At 43.6% G+C, this 24,838-nt stretch overlaps 1 protein-coding gene across 7 annotated transcripts in view; it reads right to left on the reverse strand.

Moving 5' to 3' along the window:
* Window positions 1-20,355: 20,355 nt before the first annotated feature.
* The window catches only part of LOC112256387 (protocadherin-19), a 77,607-nt gene continuing 73,124 nt past the window's right edge, over window positions 20,356-24,838 (reverse strand). For all 7 annotated transcript variants that reach the window (XM_024429611.2, XM_042325591.1, XM_024429609.2 and 4 more), the window contains exon 5: window positions 20,356-22,999. In XM_024429611.2, the coding sequence (XP_024285379.1) occupies window positions 22,416-22,999 (584 nt within the window). In that variant the 3' untranslated portion in view covers window positions 20,356-22,415. The remainder of the gene's footprint in view (window positions 23,000-24,838) is intronic.

Here is a 24,838-nt window from a genome sequence, read left to right on the forward strand (position 1 = left end):
AATGTGAACAAGACAAAGGAGCTGATTGTGGACTATAGGAAAAGGAAGGCCGAACAGGCACCCATTAACATCAACGGGATGGAAGTGGAGAGGGTCGAGAGTTTCAAGTTCTTTGGTGTCCACAGCACCAACAAACTATCATGGTCCAAACACACCAAGAGAGTTGTGAAGAGGGCACAATAACACATTTTCCCCCTCAGGAGACTGAAAAGATTTTGCATGGGTCCCCAGTTTCTCAAAAAGTTCGACAGCTGCACCATCGAGAGCATCTTGACCGGTTGCATCTCCGTCTAGTATGGCAACTGCTTGTCATCTGACCGTAAGGCGCTACAGAGGGCAGTGCGTATGGCCCAGTACATCACTGGGGCCAAGCTCCCTGTCATCCAGGACCTATATACTAGGCAGTGTCAGAGGAAGGCCCAAAAAATTGTCAGACTTCAGTCACCAAAGTCATAGACTGTTCTCTCTGCTACCGCAAGGAAAGTGGTACCAGAGTGCCAAGTCTAGGACTAAAAGGCTCCTTAACAGCTTCTGCCATAGGACCGCTGACCAATTAATCCACCCAGACTATTTACATTGACCCCCCACCCCCTTTTTGTTTTTACACTGCTGCTACTCGCTGTTTAATATCTAAGCATTGTCACATTGACTCGGTACCGGTACCCCCTGTATATTGCTTCGTTATTGTTATGTAAATGTATTGTTACTTTTTGATTGAAAATATATTTTTTTACTTTAGTTTATTTGGTAGATATTTTGTTAGCTCTATTTCTTGAACTGTATTGTTGGTTAAGGGCCTGTAAGTAATCAGTTTACGGTACAACACCTGTTGTATTCAGCGCATATGACAAATACTATTTTATTTGAAGTTGCACTGTGAAGATGGGCAAGCCAAGCTGTGAGTACAATGTAATTGATCAACTCCATGGTGCATATGGAATAACATTATAGACATTTTTTGAAAATCTTTATGGCCCCAATTGCTCTGATACCATACCTCAAAATACAGCATGGACTAAAAGCTGTTTATCTGGTTTGATGGGCAGAGCCTTCAAGGAGAGGTGTAAAACCTACAGCCAATGTGTATTTTAGCAGTAGCTGTAGGTAGATATTTGAAACTGTTCCTGGAGAAAACAACACTATTCTTTATCAACACTTATGAAGCCACATCCTCAATGTGGTTGCCAGTGAAATTAGAAGCATTTAATAGCACACTTTGCCTACTGATAAAACTTGGCCCAAAACCTGTTTTAGCATGGACAGCGCAATGTACAGATTTCACCATTTTGAAGTAGTCACCTGGGTGGGACTTCGGACACTAATACATCTCCATGTACTACTACTAAGTTCTGATTTGTGTATAGCAGGCATATTCAGTAATACAGTACTTTGTTACTGCAGTCTGATTGGCTATGTTAATTCTAAACGCTATGTAATCACTCCGACAGACATAATGCACTGATAAGTCAACAACCCCAGAGGTTATATCAAGTTACTCTCTTTCATCCTCTGTTCCACAAGTAGACAGTTTCTTATGTGACGTGTGTGATATTTTGTAATGGTGCAGTGATAGTAGGAAATGTATTTTGACCTTAAGTAAAGTCACAGTAAACTACTCAAGATCAAGTCAGATGGAGTTTTTTGCCGACGGCAGGGCCCAGTACGGACACAAATGCTCTGACATCCTCCACAGAGCTGAATACTTTCAACCAATGAATGTGGTGGTGATAAACCCTGACTAAAGCTATCAGAAAACCGAGATCAGGTATGGCCGCTGACCTGTGTGCTACCGATGAAAGCGTCCTGCTCTGAATGGCATTACTAATCTCCTGAGTCCTGGAAGAGCTTCGCTGTGTGGGGCAAAAATGGATGTCGCAAACATTCATTCAGACTGGGTTATAAAATTTACCGCTTTCGTACAGCAAAGCTGGGAATACAAAAATGTGTGTGCGCATGTGTGTGTGACCCGATCGGGTTTGATTGACAAGATGGGGATTGTGGATGTTTAAATGCAGGGTTCAGGCAAATTAAACTGAGGTCTCAGAATAGGAGTGAGGTGTGAGTCACACAAATATCAAACAAATGAAATGTCAAAGATGATACCTTGCACAAATAAAATGTCAGGGACAATTCCTCGGTCTGTGGCCCCTCTCACTTGGCCTCATCATTCCCAGCCAGTCATATTTTTAGTTAGGCAATGCGAGGGCACAGTAATGGGCACTCTCCCAGGCATGGAAATGGGCATCCATTTGACCCGTCAGGACCCCATTATTTGAACTGCTGAATGGAACATACCAGGGGCTCCTCCAATCTCCAATCCACCAGGTCACAAAGCATATTTTCTCCACCCCTCGCCACCCAGGCACTTCTCCTCTCTGTTTCTTCCTTCTCTCTGTCTGGCGCTTTGCCTCAGTTCCTCCCATCGCAGCATCCCATCCTCCCCTCCACCAACTCTGACTATCAAAACAACAGTCATTAGGCAAATTTGCTTTGGTGCAAGGTTATGTTAATTATCATGGAATTATCACTTCATTAAAGCGGGCAGAGATACATTATCTCAGATTAAATGGATGCGAAATGGGAAAATAATGATCAGGCGACGAGAGGAAAAAAATGTAAGCGACTACTTGACAATGGAAATAGTTAAATGACTCCCCATCTCGTTCCCAAAGAGCTGGCCAAACCCAAAGAGACAATGCGGGCACACAATGCGACATGACAGGGCACCCCATGCCCGAACACGACTCATGAGGCAAAAGTTTCTTCACAAGATTTCTCTGCAGGTAACTTTTTTCCTATAGTGAGTTGCCGGTATCCATTAATCACACCAAATACCAATTACAGTTTTAACGGAGGCTCACATCAGCCTGGCGGAGCTCCTCTTTGTTTCCCAAACAAAGTATGGAGCTCTACGGCAAGACTGGGGTGTGTAATTCAGTGGATTGATGTCTCTATAATATTGATTCTAATAATGACCGTTATTATTATTGTTGGTATTATCATGGTGACAGCCTTAGTTTCAGTTTCTTTTCAGCTAAACACAATTACACTAAGTTGAATGTCAAAGATGGAATGCTATGACAATGTACAATCGTGGTGTGAGGGGAGGTTTGTTATGTCGGAAGCCAGGGCTGTCTTATCTAAATATATATTGCATTTGTCACCCGGGTGATGAGCAGCACGGTGACCAGAGGAACGCCGTTAAGGATACGCTCTACTGGTTGATCTGCCATCATTAAAGAGATCATATTGCTATGGCAACTTCAGCAGGACTCCTGTCTCCCCGTTGCTCGGTGATAGATAGTGACTTAGGCAGTTGGTCTGGCCTTCGACAGCAACCAAATCAGGCAGAGAATAGGAGGAATCACTCAAGCCGTGGCGGTCGGGTCTCTCTATCTGAAATTCCAAAGAGACATGGGTCAGAGCCATGATGTATAGACACGAATAGTCCTGCTTTCACCTCTGTAACACTTCAAGTTATAAATATGGACCAGGGTTGTGATATATTTTGTGTTTGGATTTTCTTTATAATCCAATCAGCTGAATGCACAGTCCATGGGGGAGTGCTGTACAAATACATGAATACATGAATACACAGGGCAGGTAAGCGTGTTTCGGGGGTTACAAAAGCTTGTGAATAACAGAAGCAGTCTTGGTCACGATCCATGTACTAGAAAGATTCAGTTAGTGTTCTGCAGTATGACAAATGAAGCGGATTGAAATTAGCATAATATTTGTCTTGCATGGGACAATGTCTTATGAAATGGAGCAGTGGATGTAGTCAGTGAGCAGGTTCCAGTAGACTTATCAAGACCTCTTGTCACTAAAATCTGTGTAATGGACCTACGATTTCTAAAATGTGCGGTATTATCCAAGAAAGAGCCCACAAAAGGTTTCATTTTAGTTGCTTACTCATTCCCAAAGATCCCGGTCTCCTCGCTCTTTGGAATTGTACCTTTGTGTCACACCCTGACCATAGAATTTGGCAGTATGTCCAACCTGCCTCACAACCGCAGACCACGTGTAACCACGCCAGCCCATGACCCCCACATCTGGCTCACCTGCTGGTTCATCTGAGACCAGCCATCCGGACAGCTGATGAAACTGAGGAGTATTTCTGTCTTTAATAAAGACCTTTTGTGTGAAAATACTCATTCTGAGTGGCTGGGCCTGGCTCCTCAGTGTTTGGGCATTGATCGCAAGTGGGTGGGCCTATACCCTCCCAGGTCCACCCATGGCTGTGCCCTTGCCCAGTCATGTGAAATCTATAGATTGGGGCCAATGAATTTATTTCAATTGACTGAGTTCCTTTTACGAACGGCAACTCAGTAAAACCGTTAATTATTGCATGTTGCCTTTTATATTTTTGTTCAGTGGTGTTTACTATAGGTGTTATTTTGAATACTTGATCTAGTCCCTTCTTTGAAATTTGGTTTGTGACCTGTTGTCTGCCTCACCCCAGAGAAAGCACAGACACTTAAGTTGGTTTTCATTGTAGATTTCAAACAGACATTCCTATTGTGATTTTACATTCCATCAAGGAAGGCAAGACCATAACAACCACTGCTACAATAGCGGTTGACTCTAGCTCCTCCCCTCCAGCATTCGACGTCGCCAGTATACTAACCACCGGTCCTGGGATTCATCATTACGCACACCTGGCCCCTGAACAGGCAGTTAACCCACTGTTCCCAGGCCGTCATTGAAAATAAGAATGTGTTCTTAACTGACTTGCCTGGTTAAATAGAGGTAAAAATTAATACTGGGTTTATGCTACACTTGAATGAACGGACAAACATTGCGTGACTAAGGTCACGGGAGTTCCCTGAACTCCTTTACTGGGCTGGACTGTTTTTAGGCCCGAGGTACAGGACATTTCTAGAAGAACCAGAACTCATTGTGATAATATTATATGTGTGTGATAATATTATATGTGTGTGTAATCATTGATGTTTCTAATACAACCCACGCAAAATAAAATAGTTGTTTTTGAAGTTCTTTCCAATGTTTTAAGGGTTTATGAAAAGTTTATTTCCATCCTGACTTTTACATAAGTCCTTTGTATTGGTGTAGACTTGATGGACCAGATGGGACTCATTCCCTCCCAAACCAAAAGGAGAAACCAATGTTTTCTCTGGTAGGCACAACCTACCTGGCACCCCTATAAATAATAACCTCAAGTCAAAACTGTTACAACTTGTCCTATTTTTGAGAAATCATGCAAGAGAATCAAAGACATTAGATTTAACATTACATAATTTAACATTACATAGAACCTCTTACCTCTGCATATACAGAGACATCGCCATCTTCCCTAATCTATTCACCCTCCATTGGCCATTCCAGTGGAGTGGTGGTAGAGGCCACAGGAAGCGCTGTTGGAAAGGGGGAGGGCTTCTAGAGATTGTGGTTCTTTCCATCTGTGTGGATCCAGGCTATGTCGGGTCTCTGTGTGGTTCTTCCTCACCCGTGTCGTTGGTATCATCCAGGCCACCAGTATTGTTTTCAAGGCCACATCAAACAATGGCGCTCATCCCCAGGGTTTTTCTATATCAGTTCCATCTAGTACTTCCAACAATAGCTGTATTGCTAGGCTCAGCCACATCTGCAGTAGGCCTATACATTAGGTGCTATAGTTTAAAAAGGAAACCAAGGAATCAGAAATCAAACCCTCAGAGATACCGTTCTATGGTTCTGATATATTCACAATTCACCACACCTAGCTTTTTGCACTTTTAATGTTTGTTTTGTTTTAGGTGGCTTTTTAATATTTTTTTTCCGTTGTGGGGAAATCTGTCTTCGGCAATCTCCAGAAAGTTAGGCTCAGGAGAAACCAAATCCAATTTCCTCCACCTGCTGCACTGGAAGCTCGACACACCTGTCCTCAAAGTTCCTGGCAAGCTCTCCCTTGCGTTTGTTGGGAGATTTAATTAACATCAGAGAAATAAAGGTGGTGACAAAACACACACGCGCACAGTCATACACGTAAACACACAGGTACACACACACACATACTCCTTCAAAATCTCGATAGTCAACCTGTTCAAATCTAAGAGCCTGTAGAAAAGCCTCTCTATACCACTCGTAACACTCAAACACATTAACTTTTCATTATATGGAAGAATGAAGCAAAAATGAACATGCATTTGCATGTTCTTCGACATATACAGTACATGTGTGGGCACGCATGTTTAATACAGTACATTAATGCATGTGTGCATAGCCTGTGCCATTGTGATGTGCAGATCTGCACAACAAAGTGTTCATGTATATGTATGTGCAGATTTATGTTTCATAGTTATAGCTCAGAGGAATTTGTGACACATTCCTTCACGCTGAACCAGTCTCGTACATTTGTGACGTCATTCTGAGGAACACTTCCTTAGAAAGCAAACTGTAAACAAATGTTTGCACAGTGCTTGTTATACTGGAAAATGCATTATAGGTGTTTAAGGAATATAACACAATTGTGAAATCTCATCGACCAATCAGATTGCGTGGTTGGAACTATCCAGTTGTATTTATTTATGGAATTAATTTGACAGTGACAGTGCACATTAATCAAATTGTTTGGGGCGACAGGTAGCCTCGAGGTTAGTGTTGGGCCAGTAAATGAAAGGTCGCTGGTTTGAATACCAGAGTTGACAAAGTGAGAATTTGGTAGCTGTGCCCTTGAGCAATGCACTTAACCCTGATTGCTCCAGGGGCGGTGGCTGTCACCCAGCTCCCTGCGGGTGTCTCAGGGGGAGATGGGATATGTAAGAAACACATTTGTGTATATCAGGACAACTATATTATACGCACCTTCAGAAATATTACTTCACATCCACAGAAATCTGCCAGAGTTAGCAATAGAGCAAATTTACGCCTGTCGTCTTAAATGAAGCTAAATATGCTTGGTCAACTATCCACTTTGTTGAACTCTTCAGAAATAGGGTAAAATCTATCCGCATGGTTCCAAATTGACCCCTCTACACAACAATGGCTCTCTGTGAGTAAGCTCACTAATGTCTGTCCAACAGATGCAGAAGCATGCAATTGATTGGAAAGCTCTAATTATTTGCATTACAGGGAGAACATGTAATGGTGTGTGATTGGGATTTGACTAGTGTTTGGATCACTCTACTTGGCTCGAATAGGGTGACTGGATGGAAATTGCCAGGTTTGTTGTAATTTTTAATGGGGCTCTGTGTGTTTGATGGTACAACTGCACAGTGTATGCACATGTAGCCAGTCAGAGTAAGTATGCTAGCGCTAGAGTGGTGTTGTCAATCATATTTGTTCAATAGATCTGCAAGTTTGCTCGTTATGAGACAAGACCTTGTATTCACTCGCCATCTCTTTTTGCCATACCACAGTAAAAGATGGCTGCACAGGAGTTGATGGACAACTGCAAGTTACGTTGTCACATTTCACCATGAATCATGGCACACAGTGTCAAGGAAATGTTATAGTACAGCCTTATGTAATATTTGGAGATCTCCCTCCTTTATTGTTAAATCACACTCCACCGTTCATACCTTGTTCTTGTGAATCCGAGCCACCTGTTTATCTTCAGGGAGAGATAGCATAGATCACTGTCATCTTTCAAGTTCCTCGGCATTAGACGTTTTTTGTTTGTTCCCGAGGCGAAAGGACAACTTCCCTACACTAAAGAGAACTGATTTTCACGAATAAAATAAACAAATATTGTTTTGGACAACACAGAAAAGCAGGATTAAACAGGTCTAAACAGAGGAGTGTTATTCTTGCAGCCTGTGTGTCATCTTCCCACTGGTTTAACGCTTTCTCTGGCTGGTGTAAAAATGTGTCCTTGTAGCTTCCTGCGCCTCTTGATGTTCTCTTTTGGAGCTAATTTTCCTTTTTGGAATTGGTATGGAAATAGGAAAACGGGGGGGGTTGCATTATTTAGAGAACTTTCCCACTGCGCCTATCGATAAGTGGAAGGAGAAAGCTGTCAATGTGTGTGTATTGTTTATATGTACTTCTTTCTAATCCAATTTTGTCAAATTTAATTTAAAGGCAGCAAAATGTGAAGACTATGTAAGGGGTGTGGAGACTTGAACTAGTCACTGTACATACAGCAAAAACATTAAGTAGAGAAAAGCTGTGAGAATTTTGTATGTTCTCATAGAATTTTGTATGTTCTCATATCCAGCCATTTTCGAGAAGGTAGTAGCAGCTTTCTCGCTGACACCCTCTGGTTCAATTTATATGCCAACTGATCAGAGAGTATAACCACTTTTCCTACGCACCTCCACGCCTACGTCTCCACCTCCTCATCCCTCAGATTTATGACAGCCGTTATTCAACATAAGAGCTACTCTGCATTCGTTGTCATGTGTTCAGCTCTCAGTAAAGTGCTCAAGTACCTGGCCAAAACCACTGTCAACAATCCAAGGTTTTTTTGTTCAACGTGTGGGTGACATTCGGCTCTCCTACACACAATGAGAATAATACCCTCAGCTCGAGCTCACCTTGGGTGTTTTGTCTCCAAGCCACCAGTGGCTCAGCTGTGTGTTCGATTCCTAAAGGGACCAGTACGGATATGTATGCACTCACTGGATAAGAGCGACGCTAAATAACTAAAATGTTTAAAAAAATATGGGCCCTACTTTATCAGGGTCAATTATGTTGGCACTGTTGCATGCATTGTGTACTATGATACAGCACACAACACTGCTTGATATAAAGATGGAGCACCTACATAACATGCATGGATGGAAGACAGTACTATCCATAACACAAGTCTTCATTGCATAATTATTGAGTCATTAAAGTTTTGAGTAATAGGCTTAATATTGGCATTTACACAATAATAAAATGTTGCAATTAACTGGCTATGGGGCCAATGTCAAAACAACTCAAATCACTGCTGTTATAGAGAAAGAGTGGAATGAACTGATATTCCAGGTTATTGAATATACTGCATATTTCATAAAATTCTACCCCCATGTTACAGAGCATACCTTCAGTATCCATGGGAACTGACATTTAAAGTGACATGCTCCTCTGATTTTAACTATCCACAGCGCATTTTGGGTCTCACTTTGGACTGTGATCCATCTTTCCGAATTACTGTAGTACCGGAACAATTGATCCGATCATTTTAAATCCCCTAGTATATTCCACTAAAAGGCTTTGCACAAGACAGGGAAACATTTGAGTTTGATCCAAAGACGGATTAAAAAAGTAGATCTCATTAAGTAGTCCTTGTTGAAGGAACTACTTTTGATTGTTTGTATCATACATCAACTGGCCTTCTATTGTCGCTCTTCTTAAACCACTTAAACTGTGACTCCCTTCTGGTGGCATTTTCTAAATGACACACAACATTGTATACTACCCGTCAAGTAGCCTAGTCGTTAGAGCATTGAGCCAGTAACCGAAAGGTTGCTGGATCGAATCCCTGAGCTGACACGGTACAAATCTGTCATTCTGCCCCTGAGCAAGGCAGTTTAACCCACTGTTCCCCAGGCGCTGAAGATGGGATGTCGATTAAGGCAGCCCTCCCCGCACCTCTCTGATGTGGAAGACACATTTCAGTTGAAGGCATTCAGTTGTACAACTTTCCTTTCTACCCTCAAAGTGCATTTCGGTTTCAAAACTATACGTCCTACAAACACACGTGCTTCGTACTGTTATAAAGGTATCAGAAACAATGTGATTTACTGCAGAGCTCAAAACAAAGCTGAAATGTACTACTTTTGTTTTTGTTTACCCAAAATTTGCAGGCCCTGTACAGGGACCCAAAACAACCGCTCAGAGTTTAACAGGTTAAAACTTCATCGGGATCTGAGAGGTCAGGGAGCTTATCTGTGCCAGCATAAAATAAATCATTGGCGGGCAAGGAGTTAAGGTCAACAAATCATCCCTCCGATAATGTACGTCCATGGAGAGGCCCGGGGAGATTCATTCCCGTGCTAGCGTTGACAATAATGGAGGCTTTGAAACCCCACACTCTTTCATTTCTAGTCCCGGCGTTTAGCGCTTTTATCTTCCAGAGAGAGGAGGGTCAATAGCATCTGTTCCCCAGCCCCAGAACCTCGTTTTGGGGCTTTGAGGGCTGCGAGAGATGCCTGGGGGTCAGTGTCTGATTGCTGCTGGAGATAGCAGATTGAGGGCAAGGGGGCTCGTGTCCAGACAGAGGATCCTCAAAGAGCCCTGTTCCCAGGTCAGCGTTATCCGGGAATCTCCAATGGTTAGGATATCATCTGTCTAGCATCAATGCCAATTACAGGGGGTGGAGGGTATCTGGTTCTTGAGGATGCAGCAACGCACCATGAATGCAAGGCATTGTTTGTCCTCTTCATTTCAGAAGGGCGATCAAAGTTCGATTGTGCTCACCACAAAAGGAAGCGGCTGGGTCTATTAGATATGTAATGGTGGCCGGGAGATGGAAAGGGTAATGAGTTTCTCACAATCTCACTGATAGCAATGACCAGCCCACCTCTTTGCTGTATTACAAGCAAAATGCACATCCCTTTCTTTGACATTGTATCTCCACAATTACAGGCTCAAATCTTAGCAGTTTATTGTCAGAAAGTAATAGTAACCCTCCTCTAGAGCAAAACACTCTCTTAAAATGAATGTCTCTTGTCAGATAATCTGCCATTCTTTGGCCCCGTCACCTCCAAATAAATGTGACCATGTAACAGCGGTACTGGAGATTCCTTATCCATTACTCCTGTGTGGTGCTTCTGAGCTCCACAGGCCTCATCCAGGCCCCACGCTGAGCCAAGTCTGAGTCCAATGTAGATGGGCTGTGTGTGGGCCGCATGCAGGTGTGCAGAGCCCCGGCGCTGGGTCGATCTGATAACTCTCCTGCCGTGAGGATAATGGCTTCTTTTTAAAGGTGTGGATCTTCAGACCAAGACCATTATCTGCCTGACACCCCCCACCTCTTCGTCCTTGCACCTTTCTATCCCCAATCTGAGGTCCTTAGGTCCTGACACTAGGCTGAAGCTAAATAGTGCTAATACAAATCATGGAGAGTCCAGGAAGAATAAATAAAACACCTCCCGTTTGTTCTCGCAAATCAGTCCCTTCCCACGCCCCTTCGGCCCTCCATTTCAAATAAAATGAAATAAAAATGTATTTGTCACATGCGCCGAATACAACAGGTGTTGTAGACCTTACTATGAAATGCTTAGTTACAAGCCCTTAACCAACAATGCAGTTCAAGAAGTAGATTTCAGAAAATATTTACAAAATAAAAACTAACACAACAAAATAACAATAACGAGGGTATATACGGGGGTGGGGGGGGGTACAGGTTAGTCAAGGTAATTTGTACACGTAGATAGGGTAAAGTGATGATGCATATATAATAAACAGCAAGTAGCAGCAGTGTCAATGTAAATTGTCCGGCTGGCCATTTGATTAATTGTTCAGCAGTCTTATGACTTGGGGTAGAAGCAATTAAGGAGCCTATTGGTCCTAGACTTGGTGGTCTGGTACCGCTTTCCATGCTACAGAAGAGAGAACAGTCTGTGACTTAGGTGACTGGAGTCTTTGACAATTTCTTTGGCCTTCCTCTGACACTGCCTAGTATATAGGTCCTGCATGACAGGAAGCTTGGCCACAAAGATGTACTGAGCCGTACACACTACCCTCTATAGCGCCATACGGTCAGATGCCAAGCAGTTGCCATACCAGGCGGTGATGTAACTGGTCAGGATGCTCTTGATGCTGCAGCTGTAGATCTTTTTGAGTATCTGGTGACCCATGCCAAGTCTTTTCAGTCTCCTGAGGGGGAAAAGGTGTGTCTTGGTGTGTATGGACCATAACAGTTCGACCCGCTCCATTTCAATCCGGTTGATGTTAATGGGTGCCTGTTCAGGCTTCCTTTTCCTATAGTCCAGAATCAGCTCCTTTGTCTTGCTCACATTGAGAGAGAGGTTCTTGTCCTGGCACCACATTGCCAGGTCTCTGAGCTTCTCCCTATAGGCTCTCTTGTCGTTGTTGGTGATCAGGCCTACCACTATTGTTTCATCAGCAAACTTAATGATGGTGTTGGAGTCGTGTTTAGCCACGCAGTTGTGGGTGAACAGGGTGTACAGGAGGGGACTAAGCACACACCACGAGGGGTCCCAGTGTTGAGGATCAGCGTGGCAGATGTGTTGTTGCCTATCCTTACCACCTGGGGGCGGCCCATCAGGAAGTCCAGGATTCAGTTGCAGAGGAAGGTGTTTTAGTCAAAGGGTCCTAGGCTTAGTGATGAGCTTTGTGGGCACTATGGTGTTGATTGCTGAGCTGTAGTCAATGAACAGCATTTACACGTAGGTGTTCCTTTTGTCCAATTGAGATTGCGTCATCTGTTGGGGCTGTATGTGAATTGGAGTGGGCCTAGGGTTTCCAGGATGATGTTGTTGATGTGAGCCATGACCAGCCTTTCAAAGAACTTCATGGCTACCGACGTGAGTGCTAAGGGGCGATAATCATTTAGGCAGGTTACCTTCGCTTTCTTGGGCACAGGGTCTATGGTGGTCTCCCTGAAACATGTAGGTACTACAGACCGGTCAGGGAGAGGTTGAAAATGTCAGTGAAGACACTTGCCAGTTGGTCCGCGCATGCTTTGAGTACACTTCCTGATAATTGGTCTGGCTTGCGGCTTTGTGAATGTTGACCTGTTTAAAGGTCTTGCTCACATCGGCTACGGAGTGCATGATCACACAGTCGTTCGGAACAGCTGGTGCAAGCTTCAGTGTTGCTTGCCTCGAAGTGAACATAAAAGGCATTTAGCTCGTCTGGTAGGCTCGCGTCAATGGGCAGCTCGCGGCTGGGTTTCCCTTTGTAGTCCGTAAAATTTTACATGTCCTGCCGATGAGCTTCAGAGCCGGTGTAGTAGGATTCAAACTTTGTCCTGTATTGACGCTATGCCTGTTTCATGGTGTACCGGGATTTCCTAAAAGCATCTGGATTAGTTTCCCGCTCCTTGAAAGCAGCGGCTATACCCTGTAGCTTGCTGCGGATGTTGCCTGTAATCTATGGCTTCTGGTTAGGATATGTATGTACCGTCGCTGTGGGGACGATATCGTCAATGCACATATTGATGAAGCCGGTGACTGAGGTAGTATACTCCTCAATGCACTTGGATGAATCCCGGAACATATTCCAGTCTGTGCTAGCAAAACAGTCCTGTTGAGTAGCATCCGCCTCATCTGACCACTTCTGTATTGAGCGAGTCACTGGTACTTCCTGCTTTAGTTTTTGCTTGTAGCAGGAATCAGGAGAACAGAATTATGGTCAGATTTGCCAAATGGAGGGCGAGGGAGAGCTTTGTATGCATCTCTGTGTGCGGAGTAAAGGTGATCTAGAGTGTTTTTTTCTCCCTCTGGTTGCACATGTGACATGCTGGTTGAAATGAGGTAAAACAGATTTAAGATTGCCTGCATTAAAGTCCCCGGCCACTAGGAGCGCCACTTCTGCAAGAGCATGTTCTTGTTTGCTTATGGCCTTATAAAGCTTGTGCCAGCTTTGGTTTGTGGTGGTTAATAGATGGCTATGACTAATATAGATGGGAAATCTCTTGGTAGATAGTGTTGTCTATAGCTTATCATGAGGTACTCCACCTCAGGCGACCAATACTTCGAGACTTCTTTAATATTAGACATCACGCACCAGCTGTTTTTGACAGACACACACCCCCGCCCCTTTTCTTACCAGACGGAGCTGCTCTGTCCTGCCGATGAATGGAAAATCCAGCCAACACTATATTATCCGTGTCGTTGTTCAGCCACGACTAGGTGAAACATAAGATGTTAGTTTTTAATGTCCCATTGGTAAGATTGGAAGATCTACGATTAAGACTGTTGATTTTATAATGATTGCACGTTGGCCAAAAGATGTATGGTAGTGGAGGCTTACTCACTTGCCTCCGAAATATCACAAGGCACCCCAACCTCTTCCCCCTTTTTCTCTTCACGTAAATGAGGGGATTTGGGCATGGTCTCGAGAAAGCAGTATATCCTTAGCGTAGGACTGGTTAAAGAAAAATATTTGTCCAGTTCGAGGTCAATAATCGCTGTTCTGATGACCAGAAGCTCGGCAGCAGCAATGTTATCTACAAAATAGCACAGTTGGTTAGGAGCCCGTAATACAGCAGCTATCCCTTCCGGTGCCTTTACCATTACCATTTGTGCGTTCACTTGCTCCTCTACCATAATCACAAGCGTTCCAAATCATTGAGGGTGTAGGTGTAACGGCCGTTGGTGGTGGAAGAAGGTGAGGACCAATGCGCAGCGTGGTAAGTGTTCATATTCTTTAATAGAACTCAGAAACTAAAATACAAAACCAACAAGAGAACGAAATGAAAACGAAACAGAAAATAATCACCCACAACTCAAGGGTGAAAACAGGCTGCCTAAGTACGGTTCTCAATCAGGGACAACGATTGACAGCTGCCTCTGATTGAGAACCATACCAGGCCAAAACAAAGAAATGCAAAACATAGAATGCCAACCCTGACCAAACCAAAACCAAAAGAGACATAAAAAGCTATCTAAGGTCAGGGCGTGACAGTGCGCATTTGTTTGTATCTGATCTTGAGGCGTGACAAATGCAGTAAATGAAATACCTCCCAATTTAAATGTTTAATTGTTAATATCCTCTAAAACAACATGGGGAATATGTTACTTTGAATTTAATCCCTGTTTTATTGCTGGACTATGGAACATGAATTGCATCATTCAAATCAAGAGTGTATCCCGAAGTTGTTGGGTTTATTTGATCCCCTCGCCACTCTCAAAGTCACCCTCTGAGTTTTGTAAGTTACACGTGACAACAGAGGGCCCTCCAAACGACTTGGTTGGGGCGAGGGGCTTGTTTGTGATTCATCGCATTAGCTTTAGATCTGTGATCATTTTTGTGTAATAGAATGGTTGCCAAAAAAGAGCGGGAACGTGGTGTTGTTTTTCTTTGTCCTTGATATGGACCAACATCTACTGTCCTTCTTTTGGTCATGGCTGAGTACCTTTTCTGCCGGTTGTGGTTGGTGGAGCTCCACCTGAGATGTGACTGGAGAATTAAATAAGAGATGTGGGATGGGAAGCGCCTGAAGTTAAGCCGGAGCAACACCTCATTTGCATCCATTAGACTGAATGAGTTTGGCAATTGATAAGTAGAGAAGTGGAGAAAAAAGCACATTAGACCTTTGATATTTATGGACCAGACACCTCCCCATAACAACTTATGGTGCCACTGGTAGTGCACTGTTGACTGGCAACAGCTTGGGCCTTCAAGTCAGCTTGAATAGTGTATGCATTTCAATGGACTAAATGCCTCCATTGTCCAGAGCTTAAGACAAACGTGAGGTCTACACCCATTTTTGTCTCTACAAAAGCATATATACTGTATTCATGATCCCTAATTCAGTCCATAATTCATGTGTCTGAACTGAGATCTGACGTTGCTTTAGTGGCAACTCAAGCCTTTGCTATTTGATGGTGCTGGACTCTCTGGGCAGACATTTTGTTAGCTTCCAAATTAATCCCCCTGTGAAAGTGTTGTGGGGTTCCTGAACTGGTCCCATAGGATCCAGTTAATAGGAATAGGGGGCCACAATAAGGCCTGTCCCTCTGCAGGAGAAGCAGCTGCAGTTCCTTTTGAAAGAATGAGGTCGGTGTAGAAATGGAGATTGGTGGCTGTGATTGGGGAAGGGAGGAGGGGGGAGGGGCTAGCGCACTCAAAAGGACAGGCGACAAACTGTTTTGTATTGGAGGAATTCTGGGCTGTCGAAGGTGGTGCCCCCCTCTACAGTGCATGGCTGTGTCAGAATTAAATCATTTTAATTGTTCAATGATTTCCCCTCTCGCAATTTCGCTAAATGATAATTGAAACATTAATAGGACATTAATAGGACGTGTGTCCCGGTAACCTTTGATATAAATCTCTGCGCCGTATTGGGGGACAATTCACCCTGACCAATGGGAATCAGAAGTAATTAAATATGAGACAAGTGCCATTTGGGGATGGCTTAAATTACAAATACGGCGATTTGCAAATACAGCTAATAAACTCGGGACTCGCTTGATAGAGAAGGGCACGGGTTTCACACAAGGCTGTGAGTCTGTGTGTGTGCATGTGTGTGTGTGTGCTATTGTATTGTGCTGCATACTGTAGCTTATTTGTAATGGTAATGATATACGCTGAGTGTGCAAAATATTAGGAAAACCTGCTCGTTCCATGACAGACTATACAGGTGAAAGCTATGACCCCCCCCCAATAGGTCCACAGACGATGCATTTCGCCATCACACTGCACACTGCCCTACCCCATCTGGACAAGAGGAATACCTACTGTATGTAAGAATGCTGTTCATTGACTCTAGCTCAGCATTCAGCACCATAATACCCTCCAATCTCATAATTAAGCTTGAGGCCCTGGGTCTCAACCCCACCCTGTGCAATTGGGTCCTGGACTTCCTGACAGGACGCCCCCCAGATTGTGAAGGTAGGACACAACATCTCCACTTCGCTGACCCTCAACACTGGGACCCCACAAGGGTGCGTGCTCAGCCCCCTCCTGTACTCCCTGTTCACCCATGGTGGCGTGGCCATGCACACTTCCAACTCAATCATCAAGTTTGCAGAAGATACAACAGCAGTAGGCTTGATTACCAACAATGACGAGACAGCCTACAGGGAAGAGGTGAGGGCTCTCAGAGTGGGGTGTCAGGAAAATAACCTCTCACTCAACGTCAACAAAACAAAGGAGATGATCGTGGACTTCAGGAAACAGCAGAGGGAGCACCCCCCTAACCACATCGACGGGACAGCAGTGGAGAAGGTGGAAAGTTATTTTTTTAATGTTTCTCGGCGTACACATCACTGACAATCAGAAATGGTCCACCCACACACAACAGCGCCTCTACAACCTCAGGAGGCTAAAGAAATTTGGCTTGTCACCTAAAACCCTAACAAACTTATACTGATGCAAAATTCAGAGTATCATGCCGGGCTGTATCACCGCCTGGTATGGCAACTGCATTGCCCACAACCGCAGGGCTCTCCAGAGGGTGTTGGGGGCAAACTACAGCACCCCAGGACACCTACAGCACCTGATGTCACAGGAAGGCCAAAAAGATTGTCAAAGACAACAACCACCCAAGCCTCTGCCTGTTCACCCTACTAACATCCAGAAGGCGAGGTCAGTACAGGTGCATCAAAGCTGGGACGAGAGACAGAATCTGTTTTTCAATCTCAAAGCCATCAGACTGTTAAACAGCCATCACTAACACAGAGATGCTGTTGCCTACATACAGACTTGAAATCATTGGCCACTTTAATAAATGCAGCACTAGTCACTTTAATAATGCCTCTTAATAATGCTTGAATATGTTGCATTACATACTGTTCTGTCATTGCTCATCCATATATTTTTATATTCTCATTCCAGTCCTTTACTTAGATGTGTGTATTAGGTATCTGTTGTGGAATTGTTAGATATTGCTGCACTGTTGGAACTAGAAGCACAAGCATTTCGCTATGCGCAATAACATCTGTTAAGCATGTGTACAGTATGAGACCTTATTGATGCCACCTGTAAAATCCACTTCAATCAGTGTAGATGAAGGGGAGGAGACATGCTAAATAATTATTTTTAAACCTTGAAACAATTGAGACATGGATTGTGTGTGTGTGCCATTTAGAGGGTGAATGGGCAAGACAAAATATTTATCTGCAAGGGGTATGGTAGTTGATGCCAGACACACTGGTTTGAGTGTGTCAAGAACTGCAAAGCCGCTGGGTTTTTCACACTCAGCAGTTTCCTGTGTGTATCAAGAATTGTCCACCACCCAAAAGACATCCAGCCAACTTGACACAACTGTGGGACGCCTTGGAGTTAACATGGGCCAGCATCTCTGCGGAACACTTTCAACACCATGCCCAGATGAATTGCGGCTGTTCTGAGGGCAAAATGGGGTGCAACTAAATATTAGGAAGGTGCTCCTACTGTTTTGTGCACTCAGTGAAGTTCATACTTTGACCTTAAAGACAATAGCTGCTAGCTCCTAGTTAAAGGTACTGTTATGGGATCCCAGGGTAGACCCTATTAGGCATTGAGTGTATACAGTATGTGTGTGCTACTGTATTGTGGTTTTAGCTGGTTTGTAATGGAAATTATGACGATATGCACTGCCTTTGACCGTAGTTACAACCCTTTCCTGCAGTCAAATGACCAAAATGCCCTCTAGTGGCCTCATGGGTGGAATGTTATTAATATTCTTCATTATTAATACACTTTTTTTACCACCCAAAATCCTGTGTTTCTGTGTCAAATGGTTTCATTATTATTCAGTTTTCCGTGATGTATATAAAGTGTAGCATTGGAATGAAAACTCAAAATGGAACACATTTCAACTCTATATCTGACACATACATACAGGTGTCTTCTTTTTTAAGCCCATAATCTTGTGTGAGAGGTGTAGATTTGTTTAAGACTACCAAGAAACACTCCGTTCGATCCTGATTCAGCCCACTGCAGTAAAAGTAAAACCTGGCTCGCTCCAGGTTAAAGACACACTCCAGCTATTTTTGAACTTTTCCTTTTGAAAAACAATATCCCATGTATGAACACAGTAATGTACACACAAAAATATGTTTTGAGCAAAATTGAGTTTCCTTAGACACAAGTCCCGAATGGCGCAGCGTTCTAAGGCACTGCATCTCAGTGCAATAGGCGTCACTACAGTCCTTGGTTTGATTCCAGGCTGTATCACACCCAGCGTAGTCCGGATTTGGCCGAAGTAGGCTGTCATTATAAATAAGAATTTGTTCTTAACTGACTTGCCTAGTTAATAAAAAATATTAAAAAATAAACTTAATTGAGTTGGCCTGATGGTACCCTCTGGTGTCATCAGCCTCCTCCATGCTTGAGGAACAATAAAGAACAAAGAAGAAAGGCCTCCCACCCTGCTGTCAGAGGACACCAAAAATGTAGATGTCTTTTGTTAAGTAAATCGGTTGATGAATGAGCTGAAAGGGATACTGGAGTAGGACTGTAAATGTGAAGAACCCAGGGGTCTAAACAGTATTAGAACGGCATGAATCATCTAAATTAATGGGGGCAGGGCTACTCCTAGTGACGTAGGGGAGGAAAAGTTAGCTGGAGGAAACAAGATTCTCCTAATAGATTAATGGGACTGTAAGCGAGTACGTTTTAAACTACTTTCATGTTGGCTTGACCAGAGGGTAGACAGGCAATGGCAAATTAATTAGAGAATATAAAAACGACCCCGTTCTCCACACTTATCTGCGAGGGCAGCTGTGTGGCATCAATTTTATCTCCATGCATTGGGGGTTCTCTTCTTTGTCTTTTTTCTCCTCCTCCTCCTCTTCCATTAAGCTGTAGTTGTAGAATGTCTCCTTGTCAACCTGCATTTTCTCATTTGGAGCATCAATCCATTACAACTCGCTCAAGGGAGTCATCTGCACCTATGGGGGAGGTGAAGAGTGGAAGCACCATTGAGTGAATATGTCAAGGATAGAGAAAGAGTAGGAGTGGTAGATGAGTGAGGTCCTGACATAGCTTTTCACTTATTTCATCGCTTCAGGCTCTTCAGTGCATCAAAGGCAACTAATCAATTAATAAGGTTTGTAAGGAGAAAATCCTGTCAAAAGGATATTATGTTGCTGGGTACGAATGTGCATTACTCACTCACCTAATGCAAAAGGAATGGCCATGCAAGGCTTCACATGCCTCAATGTCTGTTTCGTGACATCTAAGGAGAAGTTGGTGAATGTTAAATGCCTCTAAAATGGCATGGGTGACCCACTCCTGCAAATGAAAAGGGCTCTGCCATTAGAAATGGGCACTTTGGCTGGAGCAGTCCCAAAAGACTGGTTTGCTTTGCAAGCTTGAGGTGTATCTACCACCCGTCGCCCTATACTGGTGGGCCTTCCTCATTTATTTCCTCAAATGAGTCAATCAAAATATCAACAAACAAAAAGTACTTTTTCAGAGTACTTATAACGAGAGCAGCACCTGCCTGAAATGCTTAATTGCGACTAGAGTGAGCCTGAACAGAAACTATGAATTTCCATCGTGATAGACATACTAGTCATCACTCTATTGCACTGGCATGCCATTTTCAAGAAAGGCTTCCAGACGATATTCAGATCACTTTATACATTTGAATGAATTATGGTAAGACAAAAGATCAATTAAAAAAAATGGATAATTGCAATATGCTGGGATGCTGTCATGCTCATTAATTTACAACAATGCGCACACACTCTCTCGTATCGTTTACAACACACATATTTCATTTGATGGTAATTTTGTGGAGTGTTATCAAAGACGACTTTCTCTCTCATACTATACATTCAGGAAAAACAAGGAAACAAAGTGGAGAACATTTAATAGTTTAATAATAAGCTGCTGTATACATTCAGTGATTATTCAGATGTTCATGATGCCAGAAGCCATGGGTGAGACCAGCAAAAAACATTCAGCTACAAGATCTATTTCGTTGTATGCAAATGTGTCCTTTTTTCATCTACAATTTTCCATGTTGTACATAGGTTAACTGCAAAGCAACTGAAAACCGCATCGCTGATTTATAATACGCTTCTTCAAAGACCTTAATTTCCTCCAAACATACAATTCCAACAAATCTGTTTGGTTGTGATTGTAAGATTTGACTTGTTGTTCTTCATTATATTTTCAAACTCAATTCAAATGAGATGGTACCTGATGACACAACAGTTGAGCATTCCTTCATCCTTAGTCTCTTACTTGAAGTGTCAACAGGGCTCTCACCAGTGCTGAGGTGAGGAATTTACGGAGGGGTACCTTCGTCCAAAAACAGACACACAGAAATAGTTGGAATCATCTTAATAGCTGAAAAAAAACGATCTTAAACCTCTTCATCTCACTTAAATAAATTAAGCAATCTTAAAGGTTTTGTTTGTGTCCTTTTTGGTTTATTTTGCTATCTCATTCTAAGCTCAACTGGCACACTACTGTTGCTGCTGAAATTGCTTTTTTTGTTTTTACATTTTCTATTTGCCCACACAGAAACTTCATGGCACGAGAACTGACCAATAAGAAACTCTTTACAACAAGGTAGACTGCAAGTCAACAGTTGCCAGGGGTAACACAGTAAACAAAATAATCCAAGTTTAATGAAAATGATAATAATCATGATCAATAAAAAAGCTAAAATAAATGAATCAACAAAAGCCAGTTAATTTCAAGTTTAACTTACTGATAAAATAACTAAAATAACTACACAGCATTAAATATTCTCATTATACATTTTTAAATTATTTATAAAATATATTTTGGCATATGTTTTTTTATTTTTGTGTTTGTGTAACAAATGCTACTGTAGCTTCAGTTGAACACCAATGTTTATTATTATTATTTTTTACTCTTGAAACAAAACATTAAAGGGATTGTCACATAACAACAGGTTATTAAAAATTATACTAGTATACCCTATACAGAGTTTCACATAGCAAGACGTGAGTGACGATCCCTCTATTCTAGCCCCATAGTCAAAACTCAGAAAAAGTACAAGACCAGAGCACAACGTTTCTAATTGTGCTCCACTGGCTACAATCAAGATTGGGCACAGGAGATTTCTAAAGCAATGTTTTTTTCCCCCTCTTCCATACTTCTCGGTCGTCCCGTGTCCCAGTGTTTGGAGTGCCTGGGCAGATAGCGAGTTCATTTAGCTCCATCAGTGATAAGCCATAAATACTGTTCCCTCCCTTCCATTCCTTTCTCCGTCTTTACTACTGAGCACTGTTCAAGACGCGCATGGAGGCAATTGTTCAAAGAAGATGTATGTCTGTCTGTTGCCATCTGTTGCACTGTGGTGAGCTCACTCTACAAAGGAAACAAGTTGATTTGACAGCCGAGCCAAACTGCAAACCAAAGAAGGCAATCTCAGTTAGTGATACAAAAAAGTTCAAAAGGCATAACTATACTTTTATATCTGTCAGTGTAGGTGTCCAATCCACAAAAATCCGAACGGTGCCAGCCTCGGGCGGGGAAAGAGGCCGAATCCGGCCAAAGGGGCATGATTGGGCGAGTCACACAGTCAACAGTAACCTGCCTGTCCACTGGCTACAGACGGGGTGAGCAGCAAACAAACGGAAAAGCAAACAAAAGTACTGCGACTACAACAAAGCCACATCCAAGGCCTTCACTTTTCTTGAGGAACACAACACAAAGCTCAGCATATTCCAGTACGGTTCCATATCTGGGCTGTGTCAGACCTGGACGTTAGGTACCGTATACTATGCTCAAGGTGTCTTTCTTTCTTTCCTCGGCTTGAGTTTCTCCTGCGTACACACAGCTATGGCGGAGTATATATATACGTGTTTGTTTATTGTGTGTGTGTGTGTGTGTGTGTGTGTGTGTGTGTGTGTGTGTGTGTGTGTGTGTAGACTCCCTGAGGCCCGTTAGAGCACAATGTCCTTCAGGCGCTTGCTGCTGGGAGACTCCTTCTCAAGATGGACGCTGTCGTGGAGGAGCGTGTTGATCTCCCGGACGGCCGGCTCGCTGTCCTTTCCCTCGGGCTGTCGCAGCATGCTGTGGTTGGCGATGCGCTCAGCGTCGCGACACTTGAGCGTGTTGTAGCCGGATGGCGCCTTGGCCAGCGGGCTTTTCAGGTGCACAGGGGAGGTGATGGGGCTGGCTGCCTCGCGCCCGTTGCCTGCCTCGCGCACGGCGCCGCCGTTGGCCTTGGGGCTGTATGCCTCCATCATTGTCCGCTTGTTGCCCTTTAGCTCGCCCCGCTCTGGGTCCTCTGGGCCGTCCTTGCCGAAGGTGGCAAAAGTCCGTTTGATGGTGCCGGTGCCGCAGTCCTCGTAGTGGGGCACATCCACGGTGGTGGCCTCGATGGACAGGGCAATGACGTTATTACGTGGGTGGCCATGCTCAGGAGACTTGCCACGGGCTGGGCCGGGCACACGGGGCATCCAGCAGCGGTCCGAATGGCCCAGGATGCGACACTCGTCCTGGCAGTGGAAGCCTTCGCTTGAGTCTGCAGAGAGGGGGAAGAAGGGGGGAGAGGGAAATCATTAGGTTTGTCTGTTGAACTGGCCTATTTTCCAGCGCTTTAACTCATTCACGCTTTGCTTTCATGGATTTCACCATGGTTTGTTTATGGTACTTTCATCTTATTGAAAGGTGTCAGAAACGTGAAAAAAATGAAGAAAAGTTTGTGGCAGCCCCAGTTTATATTTTTCGTGGGTAATTTGCTTTCTCTTTCATGTATGGCGTTTCTGCCATCTACACAAGACTCTTCTCCTGCTGCCTTGCCGTTGCTTCCAGATGACTCGAGATCTGCAAGTTTGAGGCACTTTTAATGCGCCAATTAAAGGACGTATTATTAAATCAAAAGTCCATTTCCAGATCATGCACCATCAGGTTTTCTATAGCAACACTTGATGAATGCCAGGGTTTAAAAAATGCAATCAGATATTCCCACTAAGAGAGACAGCAGCCATGTTGCCATATTGTTGCCTAGTTCATCTAGCCCAGTCTCTGTCATCTGGCACCGAGTTATAAATATATAATGATGTTTAAATGCTGAAAATAATATTTGGCTGAGTCTGCATAACTACATATCCTTTGTGTCGAAGTGAAGGGCTTTCAAGACGATTTTTGTATCATTATAAAAACAATAAAAGAGCCAAGCGCTCTAGTTTTGAGCTGTCGTCCTCATTTTCTGTTTTTTTGTTATCTAAGTGAAAATTGTCTGTCATTTTGACATTACCTTTCTTTTTTAAGATGTTTTTTTTTAATCCATATTCCAGTCGAGTGAGTTCTTGATGCTGAGGCCTTTTGAATCCATACATTCATTATTGGCCATCTGGACAGATAACCTAACAAGGGCACATGCAGGATGCCCTCGTGTTTACGAATACTATCAAAGAGTGTGAGCCTCTCACCAAATCACACACCCATCATAAAGCAGGCAAAGGATGGCTTTATACTGACATATTGAACGCAAGTGAAGAGCAAGTTCTGTTATGAGAATGAAAAGGACGTTTGTGGATATGTAGCATCTCACTACAATCGCACTCGTGAAAAAAGACTGAATAACATCTACAGTAGAGCTACCATGTTAATGCCCAAATATACACAGTCATTAATCTTAACCATTCAGTATGCCACTGCTGTGCCTCCGAGCTCTCTCTGTTGGCCTCGGCCTTGTAAAAGAAACTGACACGCAGATGTTCCGTGACCACGTTTCTAAGCCTCCCGATTGGTCCTCGCCTCCTAAGGGCAAGGGGCCCTCCTCCCACACGAGAGGCCCAAGGTGACAAGAAGGGATTGTGGGTAGAAATTGCAGCGCGCCACACATTTACATATCACCTATTTAAAATCACTAATTACTGTTTCCTTCCCCTCTTTTCTGCACTCTGAGGAACACCTCTGCTTTGGGCGATCAGATCGATATTTAAAGATCGCGTTCCAGGGGCAAGGCTGCCGGAACTGTCTCCCACTTAAACTGTGATCCTATGAGATTGAAAGATGACTGAATGGCTGGCTAACTGGCTGGCTAGGTTCATGGGCCATTTAAACCATGCTATGGCTGATCTCAGTGGAGGATTAAGTGGGTTTGCTCAAGGCCAGGGACACTGGAGCTCAAGAGGCCAAACGGGCAGCCATGACCATGGGTGACCGACGTCAATTCCATCATGAATGTTTCATGGAAGGGCTGTGCTGAAGGATTACCTTGAGCTTTGCAGTGTGTGTGTGTGGAGGGGTTTGTGTACCCTGACACATATTGCCTGTGTCTGCAATATGCACACAGACACCACACACAGACACACCCTCTCTCCTTCCCTCTATTCACACGCTTGTCCATACACAC

The sequence above is a fragment of the Oncorhynchus tshawytscha genome, linkage group LG08 (genome assembly GCF_018296145.1).
Source record: "Oncorhynchus tshawytscha isolate Ot180627B linkage group LG08, Otsh_v2.0, whole genome shotgun sequence".
NCBI lineage: Eukaryota > Metazoa > Chordata > Actinopteri > Salmoniformes > Salmonidae > Oncorhynchus > Oncorhynchus tshawytscha.